Here is a 15586-nt window from a genome sequence, read left to right as displayed (position 1 = left end):
TTGGCTAATCATCAGAGCCCTTCTTCATGCAAAATCCTCCCAAACCTCACATGCGTTTATTTTATGTGCTCAAGATGATGTCATAACTTCTTTATGCTAGTTATTTTAAACAAAAATTGTTGAAGATATAATGTAGGTGTGTCAAAAAAAAAAGAAAAAAGTCCACATTGCTCAAGAGGCTGGAAGCACAAGGTTATAAATATTACTTTGTATTCTTGGGCTAGTAAATGGACCTAGAAAAGAAGGAAGATCTCGTGCCATGATAATGGCCACCAAAGGCAAATGCAGTAGAAATCCGAGATTGCACATGATTGCTGCTTTGTTTCTTATTGAGATCGCATTTCTGGGAATCTATCGGCGTAAAATTCATATACATTGGCACTGTGCGGTGGTTCCCGTAAAATGCATTCCACAAATGGAAAGGGAAGCGGATGATCTAGTAATATTGAAGACAATATGTACACAGCTAGATTTGGTAGCCAATTAATACCGGAAAAAGCGCACGCAAGATAATTAACAATCACAAGTACTGGATAATTTTATTATTAGTACGACTCAGGTAATACATATAGATATAATAAAACAAACCCAACAACACACTAGTTACAAGCAACAGTAGACAAAAGGAAACTCATGCAAATTAAACCACCAGACATTAAGAACAGGCTCAGGGTTGCTGGTGGCACTTTATTTAGTAATAACATAATAAGCATGCTTGGTACGTGTAGATGATGAAGCTGAAATACCAGTGCCGGCGATCACACGACGCTGGCAGCCGAAACGGATACGCCAGTAATGCGGCCTCTGATGAAGAGCACAATACAGGCCACAATGAAGACGAGCAGTGGGATAATGTTACAGTCGGTGATGAAGCCAGCAAAGAGCTTGATTGCGGGATAAGGTAAATCATCGAATATTCGCACTAGTTGTCCGACGTCGTTGACAGGATTTGGCGTAGAGTGGATCTGGTAAATGACATATTCAATAAGATCTTGGACCCTGTTGTACAGAGGCAGGTAGTACTTCTGACCGAGAGGATGAGGCACAGTGAGGGAGACCTCAAGGCTGGGTCTTCCGTCCTTCAGCCCCAAAATCACTCTCTGCATGACATCCACAAAGTGAACATCATAAGGGGCAGGGATCTGTTCGTAGTAAAAGTCGATGCCGTTAAAACCGTACTTTGTGATGATGTTTGTGAGGGAGTCGACGGCTGCGGCAACGTAATCTGGTTTGAGATTGAAGGGATAGCCTCCCACGCTCAAGAAGAACTTGAAATTTTGGAAATGGTGGATCTGTTCGGGAGCGACATTGAAATCGGGCTGGAAGTTTCCATTTCCGTCCCTGTCTGTGGCGAAGACCACGGCGATTTGGCCTGCTCCACCGCTCAGATGTTCAAATTGGGCGTAAGTGTGGGCGTAAGCACGAAACTTGATGGCATTCGCCGCCATTTTGATTTTGGTGTTGGTACTGATCTGATCTGAGTTGTGCCTCAACTTCCATCATGCCCTTGTCTATATATACACACGCAGGGCGTGCTTATCTCAGCATGTAGACGTCACTGCTGCCTCCATCATACATGCATTTATTTATTTTGAAAGATTATGTAAAGGGGCAAATATTTGCCAATGTTATTATTATTATTTTTTTAAGAAACACCGCTTCCATCCTTTTTATAAGCCATTTGCAGGGAATTTAATGATCATTTTCTAATTTTATCCTCGTTTAATTCTCGTTGCAAAAAGAAAAAGAATGTGATAGATGTGATAATAATTTGTAAATACAAGAACAAAACTTTAATATGGGTAGACTCAAAAAAATTTTATCAGTTTAATACATTTCTTGACATATGAGAATGAATTGCAAATGACTTGTAATAAAAACTGAAGTGGTACTACGCTCTTGTGTAAATTTATTAACTAACTGAGACAATTTTTTAAAAACTAAATGCTAAAAAAAATAGCTTTATTTAAAAATATTGACGATTATTTTGGGCTGCAACAACAAAATATTATTTTGTTTTAGTTAGGATTACAATAACTGATAATATGCTAAACACACTACGTGTTTAACTTTACACCAATTATTTTTTTAAAAAAAAATATATAAAACATGGATTTTAAATCAATTAACTACCGTAAAATAAATCTTAAAATTGAAGAAAAGGAAAAAAAAATTGAGAAGACGAAATGACGTGAGACGTAATGCTTAAGGATAACCTTCAAAATTGGCTTGGCAAAATAGGCGCCTAAGTCGCATCTTCACTGCCTTTCTTGCTTCTTTGTTCTTTCTTTTTCAGTTTCATCCTTCGTCCGTTTCGTTGCCATTGATTCCTGTCAGGTGGATAGGGGGGGGGGAACCTGCCTTTTTTCCTTTTAGACTTCTTGTTTTTCTCTTATGTTTCTTCTCCTTCTTTCTTTCCCACCGTTGATGGGGAAATCTAAATAGCTCCAACCCGAACTGTTCCTTGTAAACCACTCCAATCGTGGTTTAACTCTGATTCCCAACTCAATAACTCGGTCTAAATGGTTCATTGCGGTTCAACTCCTCAAGTAGTCTGAACATAATAAATGAGTCGTCGAATTTTTTGGTCGTCAGCCAGACCAGTCTTAAGTTTGAAAACGTTTTACCTATTGTAAACTGCAGGTTTAACATCACAAATTACAAGACATACCAAGTTTAATTACTTTTCAATTTTACCCTTATTTACTATGTACACTTTTCAAGAAAAATAACAATTTGCAAAATAATAGTTTTGATAAAATTGTACATTCATATAATATATGTAATGAGGTGACATGTATTGACAAACCAAAAAAATACTCTTATTATTGTGAACTGGAGAGAGTATTCATCATTATTTTTAACTAATATTAACGATTCATTAACTCAAGCAATTTGGTTAACTGGATCTCCTTAAAAAAGACAGAATGCTTGTAGTAGCTTGTAAGAGCCCTTCATCCTTCACGCAAAATCCTCCCAACCTCACATGGCTTCTTTGCCGAGTGGTTGCAACATTTAATTACATGCATTTATTTTATGTCTTCAAGATGATTTCAGCACTAATCTTCACCATTGCTTGCATGATATACACACATCATAATTAATGAAACCTCACCAAGTTTTTCTTGATTTCCGAAAAAGAGATCAACGTATTATCCTCTTAAAAATATTATAAATTACGCTAAGCTTTATTTAAAACTTTTCGTTTGCACACTTTTTCAAGTTGCATTTCCTTGTAAGTTTCCTATGTCTATATCAAGAATTAAGAATTAAAAACATATTTATTTTATCCAAAACAATATGTAGTTAACTAAACATGAATATGTCCTGCTTTGCTAGATATGATATAATATTATATCAAGTCATTTGATTGTAGTTCTTGTTAATAGAAGTCGTTGGTGGAATTAAATAAGGAGGAAATGTCTCTAAGTCGTTGGTATTGCCCCTCTAGTTCGGTTTATTGGAGCTATTTTGTCCATCCAGTTTAATAATCTAAAGCAATATAATCTATCTGATGATGAAACATAAGCAATTAAAAATAAATAAGTAGACAAAACAATAGCTGAATTTTGTTAACTCCCGTACTTTTAGCTTCTCTTGAATTCCAACCCCCAAAACCCCATAAAACTGTTCTTGATGCAATGTTGACCTAGTTGGAATTTTGTATTAAATGGCTCTAGATAATTTGGGGGGGATAATATTCATTTAACTGAAAAATAGCCAGATTAAATTGCGTTGTTAATATCACGAAGGCAAGTAAAATTTAGGTGCAAGGTTGTAAAGGGGATAATTCTGGTATGCAGAATATTTAACATGAAATCTTTTTTAATCAAATAGATTATTATGAACAGTTTGTTATTACCACAATCAATAACAAATTAAAACCAAGACGAGTGGTGGATCTTTAATGGCAGCAGGATATTGGATAAGAATTTAAATTATTAAAATTTGGAATGGACAATTAGAACTACATGATAAGAAAAGAAGGACAAGTCATGTCATAATGAATGAAGCCACACCAATTTTTTCTTTCTTTCATACGAGTAGTTGTAACCTATAACTAGTGACGGTAAAAAGGTAGCATGTACATCCTTTGTTACTATTCATTATAAGACAAATTTTAGAAGGCTTTGATATTTCTATTTATAAATCGATTTACAAAATATACATTATAATTAATATATTTTCAAGAATACTGTTTGAAAAGAGGATACTCTTAATTAATTTAAAATGACTGTGTGGAAAAGAATAGCATTTTATAAGGAAGTGTGTTTATGAAAAGATAATATGATTCCTAATCCATGGCCAAAAAATTTTTCTAAGGATACTAAATAGCTTTCGTGATTTATGCAAAAGGGGAAATATTGTTTTCATGATTTGTGCAAAAGTACATAATTTTCATGTGAATGGAAAATGTAAATCAAAGTAAGTAATTAACTTCGTTGAAAATTTGGCTTGGAGAGACAATTTGCATACATTATGACATCGTAATGCTACACACATTTTTTCCCTTAGTTTCAGACAAAAGTAGCTGACTTATAACTACATTCATTTATTAGATATGATTGCGCCAGTGAAAATATGGATGATTATGATGTGAATACAAAATGTACTCCCCCTTATCCTTAATATAAGCCACATTAAGTAATTCATCAGAACTAAAAAATAGTAGTTAACTCATTAAACTTTTCATGAATTGAAAATTAATATTTTTTTCAACTCTATTCATATTAAATGAGATTGTGGAGAAGAAAGAAAATACAAGAAGTCACATTTAAATAGAAGAACGGGTGTAAATTGTCTGCTTGTTGTTTCTCCTCTTTGATTCCAGTAGCCTCCGATTTACTTTATTGCATTTACTGCTTTTGTCATTAGGATTTTATTTTTCTGTATAATATTACCTTCTAATTCGCCTTCCTCTTGAATGAAGTTCAGCGTTAACAAATTTTTAATCTTGAAGAACATTACCTTATTCGGCCTAATCAAATTATATTTCAACCAATTTGATCTTTCTCAAATTGGACATTTAGTGTAAATTTCCCAGGAATTAGTTTAGAAAAAAATAATAAATAAAGTAAATTAAGACTTTATATTTATGTCTGAATCTAATTTTGACCAAATCCAATCCCTTGTCTAAATCCTATATTATTGAGATTTTATAGCTATTACGTGGACTGAGGTAATGTTGTTCAAGAACAAAATTTAAATCAATATATCTAAAAAATAATTTTTCCACTCAAACCTATGAACAGTGCGGCTCCCACATCCGCACCTCTCGCCTACTCGCTTCAATAATCGTAATTTTCCTTTTTATAAATGAAGCAATGGGATGGGGGGTCGCTTCTCCAGCCCCAACTCCCCCGCTTTCCCACTATTCCTTCCTTTTTCTCAACCAATCCAATCACTCGTTCTCTTTTTAAACAAATAAAATAACTCGTCAGCCCTAAAAATTCAAAAAATTTTTAAACTTGCAAATGGAAGAAAGAGTAGAGAACGTATAAGACGAACGTTTTTAAATTCTTGCTTAAATAAAAAAAAAATCAGCCTTTTTTTCCTTTGAGATGTTTTTGTTTTTCTCTTATGTTTCTTCTCCTTTTTCTTTTCCATTGTTAATGGAGAAATCCAAACAGCTCCAACCCGGATGGTTCCTTACAAACCACTCTAGATCATGGTTTAAGTCTTGTTCCTAACTCAATAGCCAGGTCTAAACAGTTCAATGGGGTTCAACTCCTCAAGCACTCTGAACATAAAAAAAAAAACAAGTCGTATTTTTTTGTCACTAGCCAGACCGGTTCGACGGTTCAGTCCGGATTTGAAAACATTGTACCCAACAATACATAAATTTCAAAATTAGGTTATAAAATACAGTTTAATTTCACAAGACCTACCAAGTTTGATTACTTTTCAATTTACCCTTATTTTTTATATAAAATTTTCAAGAAAATAACAATTTGCGAAACAATAAATTATGGTAAAATCATAGAATCATATATAAATTCAACAAGGTGACATATATTGACAACAAAAAATATTTTTTATTATTGTGAACTGGAGAGATTATTCACTTTTTTTAACTAATATTAGTAGATTGATTAGCTCATGCAATTTGATAAACTGGATCTCCTTAGTAAGACAGAATGTAGTAGATTATTCGAGTTCCGTCAACCTCTCAAGTCGTGGCTAATTCTAAGAGGCCTTCTTCATAAAAATCCTCCCAACCTCACATGGCTTCTTTGCTCAGTGGTTGCAACATCTAATTACATGCATTTATTTTATGTCTTGAAGATGATTTCGTCACTGGCCCTACTATGCATAACTAGGCAGTCACAACTTTGTACAGGTATTAACTACATTTCAACATCTATTAAAAACTTTCATTTAGCAAGTAACAAGGCCACTCTTTCATATCACTCATCCGACTATTAATAACTTTTGTTTATCCAATTTTTTGTATGGGTACTGTGCCACTAATTCATTTTATTGGAACTATTTTGTCCTTCCATTTTAATAATCTAAAGCAACGTAATCTCTCTAATGATCTGAAACGTAAGCAATTAAAAATAACAATTAGATAGAACAATAGCTGGATTCTGTTAACTCGTAAAACAAAAAATTTAGCTTCTCTTGAATTCCAATCCCCCAAAGCCCATAAAGCCCTTGTTGATGCAATGTTGATCTAGTTGGAATTTTTGAAATAAATGGCTCTAGATTCAAATGAAAACTAGATAGATTAATTTGCGTTCTTAATATCACGAAGGTACGTGAAATTTGGGTGCAAGGATGTAAAAGAAACCATTTTGGTATGCAGAATGGGATTAAAAACTTTTAACTAATTTTGGTTACTCTTTTACCTTACATTTTTTTATTAAAAAAAATTATTATCTCACTTCTCTAATTTTTTAATCAAGCTCAAATTTTTTTCTCCACTCTCCTCTCTCCAATTCCCTCATACCAAACATATGTTAATAGGGATATCGGATTAGATTTTAAACTACTAAAATTTGGTAAGGACAACTTAGAACTACATGACAAGAAAAGGAAGACGAGTCATGTCATAATGAATGAAGCCACGCCAATTTTTTCTTTGTTGCATGCAAAAGTAAAAAAGGCATGCATGTACATACTCTGTTACTCTTCATTATAAGAAAAAGTTTAGAAGGCTTTGATATCTCTGTTCATGAAGCGATTTATAAAATATATGTTAATTAACATATATTTTTAACAATACCGTTTGAAAAAAGGATGCTTTTAATGAATTATAAATAAGAGTGTGTGGAAGAGAATAGTATTTTAGAAGGAAGTGTGGTTGTGAAAAGATGATATAATTCTTTATCCATGGCTAACGAAAAAAATTCTAAAGATACTAAACAGTTTTCAAGATTTATGCAAAAGGGGCAATTTTTTCATGATTTATGCAAAAGTACATAATTATACTTGATATAACTCGAACACAATTTTAAGCCGCTGATGGAGTTAGGGAAATTGATCCAGCGGCCATGTATGAGAAAACTAACACGAAGTTATTGGGTTAAAATATTGAACCAGTTGACGTACTTATTGGGATATGAACCGTCAATGCACATGGAGCTCCAAAAAAACACATTTGATTGCCTCATTTATCGTATTTATATAGTAATTGGATGTAACTCAAAGCTATAGGAAGAAATGGTTAATGTGTTCTTAAAATTTTTATAAGAATATTTGTATAACAATTATTAAATTAAACTATTAAAATTTAATCAAAATAATTTCAAACTACATTGGAAGGAAGTGGAGATAAACTGTAAAGAAACGTGCCACATCCAACCACTAAATAGTTGTTAGTATTATTAAAACGAACCTCTTGAAGATAAAGCCACATCGATTTTTTTCTTGGCTTCAGAAAAGAGAGGTTGTTAGTTATAACTACATGCATTTATTATGATTGCATCGGTGAAAGAATATATCTTTATTATGTGGATGGAAAATATATCTACCTCATGATCAATTGTATGTCGCAATATTACGAGTGGTTGAAGATATTGGATGTAGATGACGAATGGGTGGCTCTGTATAGAGAATCACCACAGAATAATTAGTGCTGGGCACAACAAGCATTTTCAATATAGTGTCCCACCTTATTCATGCACTCGCCATTGGGACAATAGCTGGATTCTGATTACTACTATAAAGCAAAAATTTTAGCTTCTCTTATGAATTCCGCCCAAAGGCCTATAAAACAGTTGTTTATGCAATGTTGATCTAGTTGGAATTTTGAATTAAATGGCTCTAGATAATTTGGGAGGACAGTATTCATTTAACTTAAAACTAGATAGATTAATTTGCGTTCTTAATATCACGAAGGTAAGCGAAATTTGGGTCCAAGGTTGTAAAAGGGACCATTTTGGTATGCAGAATATTTAACAGGAGATCGTTTTCTAATCAAACAAATAATTATGAACAGTTATTGTCACTAAAATCCGTAACAAATTAAAACTTAAGTCTTCAACGCATCATATTGTATTATGAAAGAGATAGTTAAGATTACCTAAGACTATTAATATTTTTTCAGAAATTATTAAAACCTTCCAAGACTATCCCTCGTTAAAGTAATGAAATCTCTCACTCTATGGATAAACAAAAAAAAGAAAAAGAAAAAGAAAAACTCACAAATACTTTGTTGGTCAAAACTATAGGGATTAAATAATTAATTTTTGCTTAAAATTTTATAGAAAATTTGATGTAAAAGTATTAAATTAACCCAAATAAATTATTAAAATTTAAAACTACAGTGGATATTAGAAGATGAAGACCCAATAGATGGTTTGTCCATATTATTAATTAAAAGGGCCCCTGTGAATTTTGAAGATAAGATAAGTTGATTTATCATGTGAATTTAGAAGACAAGAACCTGTTCTCAGTTTCAGACGAGAGAAGGGGACTTGCGCCTTCATACATTTATTACATCTGAGTGCATTGGTGAAAGCATAGATGATTATCATGTGAACAAAAAAGGTACTCTCATAATATTAGTTACATTAATTAATCCACATGATCAATTGTATGTTGAAATATTACGAATGGCTGAAGATATTGAATGCAGATGATGAATGGCTGGCTCTGTACAGAGTACAAAAAGTTGAATTACCACAGAATAATTAGTGGTGGGCAAAGGAAATTTAAAAATACAACATTTTCAATATTTTCATATGTCTTTTAATTTTCTGGAGAAATTCTTTCATACACCTAGTGTACCACCTTATTCATGCACTTGCCATTAAAATTTGGACAACTCAAGTAATCTTTATCCTACATATGAGCCCACATGCCACTCCTCCCCTCTCTTTTATTTTAATAGTTCTGTTAGAAATATATGCAAATTTATTTTCAAAAATTTTTACTCTCCCTCCCTCAATTACCGTCACTCCTCCGATCTCTCCTCTCCCTACAGCTACTTCTCTGGCATTGACATGCCAATTGCCGATTACTAGCTAACCAAGATTCTTGGTTTCTAGGGTGACCAAGACCAAATGGTAATAGTAAACCAAATCGAACCAAATTCAATTTCAGTTTTTTGATTCAGTTATTTCAGTTTTTAGTTAAATATTTAGTCTTTGTTTTTTGACAATTTGGTTTTTGGTATTCAGTTTAATTAAGAAAATTGTTATAACTGATTCTATTGATGGGACAAAGAGTGAATCTATCATCTTAATAGAGATAATTTTACCCTATTAGATATTTATGTTAGTATCACTGCCAAAAAAAAAAAATTCAGCTACATTCAGCGGCAATATTAAAAGTTGCTGTTGAAAAACTTACTTTTAGGGGCGACCATAGATGTCACCACTGAAAGTGTACTTTGAGCAGTGACTTTTTGGAGTTATTACTAAAGGTCAGATTTCAAAAGTAAAACTTTTAGTGGCGACTCCTAATGTTACCGCTAAAAGCTGAAAGAAGTTTTTAGCGGTGACAAGACACTTTCAGCAGCAACATTTTAGAAGGCTTTGATATTTCTACTTATAAAGCAATTTATAAAATATATGTTCTAACTAACATATATTTTCAAGAATACCGTTTGAAGAACAAATGCTTTTAATTAATTAAAAAGGAATGCGTGTAGAAGAGAAGAGCATTTTATAAGGAAGTGTGTTTGTGAAAAGATAATACTGCGACATAAAACAAATGTGTGTAAGTTGAATTTGTGTCCTTCTGAAAGAACGCGATGAATGAGAATGAGAGAGCTAGAGAGAAATAGGGTGCGAAACAGAACGAATCGATCAATGAGGGTGGGTACTGGTGTGAATCTCTCTGCAGCTTTCTTCCCCCGTGCGGCTCCTCCGTCCAGTCCAACCCTTTCTTTCTGTGTCTTTTTAAAATAAATTTAATAGAAAATACAGGTGGAGCTGAGTTGCAAGGATGTTTTGCCTACCACATAAGATTGAGCTATAGGTGATCGGGGTAGAAATCTAAACAATTGAAAAGATAAGGGAATAAGTTGTAAGCGAGTTAAAAATTCAGGAACTAAGTTGTACTGCATCATAATTAAAAGATTAAGTTATAAGTGAATTAAAAGTTGAAGGACTAAGTGATTCAAATGATTAAAATTTAAAACTATGGCGGATATCAAAGGAAGTGAAGAGGAAACTATAACGAAAAGAAATGGTCCTGCATCCACCCACTAGATGGTTGTCCGTAGTATTAAAGAGGCCCCTGTGAATTTTGAAGATAAGGCCACACACATTATTTTTCTTAGTTTTCAGACCAGAGAAGCCGACTTGTAACTAGATGCATTTATCAGAGATGACTGCAACGGCGAAAGCATAGATGATTATCATGCCAATTGGAAATGTACTTAATTACTCTGATCTATAAGATAAGGTTCTTTAACCTATTCATCAGAATCGAAAAATGGTTGTTAATTCATTAAATTTGTGACAAATTAAAAATTTAGTTTTTTTTTTCAGCGATAAAAGAAGTCACATTTAAATAGTGATCCAAAATTTTAAAAGCAATCTTAAGTATAAATGATGTGTAACCACATTCAAAATAGTCAATACAAATATAAAACAATACATTACAAACATTTTACATGATTAACATTCAACATCAATTCATCAAGTGATAAATTTCACAATCTTTTCATATAAGTACAATATTTGATACAAAAAAACTATCTCTTGATAAATTAGAAGTGCATCTATCTAATTTTTCATAAAGTTTACTGACCATGTATTTCTAAAACACTTTTTTTTTGTAATAAATATTGTTTTATATGTTATTGTAGTTGTTAAAGTTTTGTTATAGATAGAGCATGCTTATGTCTTTTTTAATATTTTTGGTTTAGATATGTAACATGAAAATTGAAATGTAAATGAAAAAAAGAAAATTTTCAAATATAATAACATATTATTTATGTAAAAATGTCGAGCTAACCCACCAACTTGCGGGCTTGCTCGTCACAGCCTGCGAGTTATGCAGTGCGGGTTGGAGTAGTTGGCACCTTAACAGGTTGGCAAAACACCAACCATAACCCACTTAAACCCATTTTTTTATGGCAGGTTGGCGGTCCACTAGATGGTTTTCCGTAGCATTAAAAAGGAAGGGAAGAGGAAACTATAACGAAAAAGAAATGTCCTGCATCCGACCACCAGATGGTTGTTCGTAGTATTAAAGAGGCCCCTGTGAATTTTGAAGATAAGGCCACACACATTATTTTTCTTAGTTTTCAGACCAGAGAAGCCGACTTGTAACTAGATGCATTTATCAGAGATGATTGCAACGGTGAAAGCATAGATGATTATCATGCCAATGGAAAATGTACTTACTCTGATCTATAATATAAGTTTCTTCAACCTCTTCATCAGAATCAAAAAATGGTTGTTAATTCATTCAATTAGTGACAAATTAAAATTTTAAATTTTTTTTTCAGCGATACCTGGGATTCACCATTTTGCTTTTGGTGTTCGTACGTGCTGATGTGTGTGGTTTTGAGTTTGAGCTGTGCCTCAACTTCCTTTATATGCCCTTGTCTGTATCACACACACGCACCGGACCCGCTTACCTCAGCATGCTCACGTCACTGCTTCCTCGGTCATCCATACACATTCGCTTCTTCATCTTGGTTTTTTTTTTTTTTTTTAAATTTACCCTTATTGAAATTTTTTTGCCCCTTTAATCCTCAAATACCTAATAAGGGACATATATTTAGGACAAAAGTTTTTTCCTACAAGTGACTTATCTTAAGGATGGGAGCGGGGTATGTATATCTTATAACACCATTCATCACATGATCTGGGGGGTATTTTGATATTGAGAGATTTTTTTAGTATCTAATAAATTGGGAATTTTTCAATTTTTATATATAACATGATTGCCAAGTCATGTGATGGTATTAATAAGTTTAGTCTTAATTAGAAAATTATTATGAGAACTTAATATGGTATGTCATATAAAATTATGAAAGATAGTACTTAAAATGCTTAAGAATATTAATATAGTTAAAGTTACTTAAGACTACTAATATTTTTTCAGAAATTATGAAAACCTTCCAAGACTGTCGCTAGTTAAAGTAATTAATTTTTATCTCAAAATTCCAGTATAGAAGCCGAAATCTCTCACTCTACTTATAAAAGAAAAAGAAAAACTCACAAATGCTTTGTTAGTGTTTATAAATGACTTTGTACTAAGCAACATGGAAAACTTTAAGAAAGAGTCTTTAAAATAAAGAATAGTGACAGTATTTCTTCTAATTTTAATATCATTCAAAATAATTGCTGGAAAAAAATAATCACGTTGTAAAAGGATTTATTAGTCCTAGCCATAAACTTCTACGAAATATTTTTATTGTATCTTTTCTAAGCCAAAATTACAAGGCATTTTTTTAAGTAAAATTTTTGAAAATGTGAAATATTTGTTCCGCTATATATGAACAAGGTTTTTCGAAAGTAATAAGGATAATTAAATATAAAAATGTAACTTTAAAAGTCTTTGAGTAATTTATTATATTAAAAGCATAAATTAGTTTCATAATTTTAAAAGGGAGGAAATGATGATTAATTTACTTTTCTTTTGTTTCATTCCTAAGAATGTAATAATTTGTTGTCTTTGCTAACCTCCAAGGGCTCCATTGAACTGCGATCCGTTCAATAAACTTCCTTAGCTTGCAACAGGAAATACCTAACATGTGACGAGAAATAACATTGCTCCTTATAATTTTATTTTATGAAGTACTCCTTTGATCCTATTTATAAGGTATTTTTAACATGTTTTACATAGATAAAAAAAAACTTTAAACTATATTAACTCTTCATTAAAATATAGTAACTTTTCAACTTTATCCCTATTTAATATATACACCTTTCAAAAAAAAATAATTATCTACACTATAATAAATGAAGAACAATCTAGTACATTCATGGTAAAAATTTAATAAAGTGACTTATAATAAATAGGACCAAAAAAAACTTCTCTTTCTATCCTATAAATAGGACTAGAGGAGTATAGGAACCAGCGTTTTAAATGGTTAGAGGTACAGAAATTGAATGGTCTCAATTTAGGGACTAAATTTTAATTTAATCAAAACTATAGGGATTAAATAATTAATTTTTGCTTAAAATTTTGCAGAAAAATAGCAAAAGTATTAAATTAACCTAAATAAATGATTAAAATTTAAAACTACAGTGGATATTAGAGGAAGTGAAGACCCACTAGATAGTTTGTCCATGTTAATTATTAATTAAAAGGCCCCCTGTGAATTTTGAAGATAAGACAAGTTGATTTATCACGTAGATTTAGAAGATAAGAAACTATTTTGCATCCACACACGCGTCTTTTTTAGTTTCAGACAATAAAAAGGGACTGCCCTCGTTCGGAACCTCTCCTCTCCTCTTCCCATCCTCTTTTCTCCTTTTCTTTTTTTTTTAACTGTTAGATTAACATATTTTAACAGTTTATATTTTAATTTTTTAAAAAACCATTTATAAAAAAATTTTAAAAACATTTAATGCACTTATGAACCATTAGAATTAAATTTTAATATAATTTGTAATTTATTATTTATTTATTTTTATAATTTAATATGTTAATACTAGTTTAAAAGAGATTTCATTCTGAACTATTAAAATATTAATCTAACAATTAAAAAAAAAACAGAGAGAAGGGAAGAGGATGGGTTCCAAACCGGACTTGCCCCTACATACATTTATTATATTTGTGATTTCATTGGTGAAAGCATAGATGATTATCACGTGAATGGAAAATGTACTCTCATAATATAAGTCACATTAATTAATTCATCAAAAGTAAGAAACAGTGGCTAACTCATTAAACTTGTCACAAATTGAAATTTTAATTTTTTTCTTTTCAACTTTACTCATATAAAATGTGGCCGTGAAGAAGAGAGAAAAATAGAGAAGTCACATTTAAATACGAGAACGGGTATATATTCTCTGCGTGTTGTTTCTCGTTTTTCATTCCAACCGCCTGTGGTGATATCTGGTATCTAATTTACTATCTCTATTGCATTTACTTCTTTTGTGGTGAATATTTTTATTTTATTTTTATATTTTATCACCTCTCACCTGGCCTCCCTCTTGTTTGAAGTTCTACATTAACAATTTTTTTTTTAATAAAACTCAAAGTATCCTCAAGTCAATTTTGGGCTTGAGAATAATCTCTCTTGAGTTGAGAGCATTATAATTAAAGTTCTCATAATAAGTACATTTCTTGAAACTTAAATTTATGCTTTCCTCCTTATGAGGTGAGACCGTTTACTATCTCAACTAACAGCTTATCAGTCTGCATTAACAATTTTTTAATCAAATTATTTTTTTTCCAATTTGATCTTCCTCAAATTGAACATTTTATTGTAAATTTCCCAGTATTTGTGCATGTTGGCATATGATCCTATGCTTTTTAATTATTATATTGTATAAAATAACAATTTTTTTTATGCATAACAAAATAAATTATTTTAAATAAAACTTGGAAAAATTTAAAAGTAATTTTGCATTTGCAGTATACGGTATATATAACGGAGGGGAAAACAAGAAAATTTTCATTTATGCCGTTTGATTTCGACATATGAATGTTGAAAAAAGTCATGATTTAATTTGTATACGCACACAAGACCGACACACTCAACGTGTTGACGTCACTGCTGCCTACGTCATACTTGCATTGTTTATTTTGAAAAATTAGTTCAAAGGGCAAATATTTTTGCCAATTGTAACTATTCATCATATTTCTTAAAACAAAATGTACACTTCTGAGTAAATTTATTAATTAATTTATCCATATTATAAATATAATTTACTAAAATCAGATATATTACTCTGAATTTCGACAAATAAATACCACAATTCATGAAGGTGAGCGTGACAACTCCCTATATTAACATAGAGTAGTTTTTTAATATCTTCTTTGGGGATTTTATTATATTTATTGACCTTATTATAAGTCACTGTAATTCGTTCACACATAATAAGGAATGTATTAAATTGATAACCTTTTTTAAATTTATCCTTATTAAAACTTTGAAAAATTAAAAAGTAATTTTGCATTTTTGCAATCAATCAAGAAATTAAAAATTTTTATTCATACAGTTTGA

The 15586-nt window shown here is 31.5% G+C and overlaps 1 protein-coding gene across 1 annotated transcript in view; it reads right to left on the bottom strand.

Moving 5' to 3' along the window:
- Positions 1-758: 758 nt before the first annotated feature.
- Positions 759-15586, bottom strand: part of LOC114760203 (uncharacterized) — a 29936-nt gene continuing 15108 nt past the window's right edge. Inside the window, exon 2 of the mRNA XM_028949468.1 lies at positions 759-1074. Within this exon, the coding sequence (XP_028805301.1) occupies positions 759-1074 (316 nt within the window). The remainder of the gene's footprint in view (positions 1075-15586) is intronic.

Source organism: Neltuma alba, unplaced genomic scaffold (assembly GCF_004799145.2).
Source record: "Neltuma alba isolate B1F8T4 unplaced genomic scaffold, ASM479914v2 tig00001633_pilon, whole genome shotgun sequence".
NCBI classification, from domain to species: Eukaryota; Viridiplantae; Streptophyta; class Magnoliopsida; order Fabales; family Fabaceae; genus Neltuma; species Neltuma alba.
The sequence above is the reverse complement of the archived record's forward strand: the minus strand, read 5'-3'. Positions and strand labels throughout refer to the sequence as shown.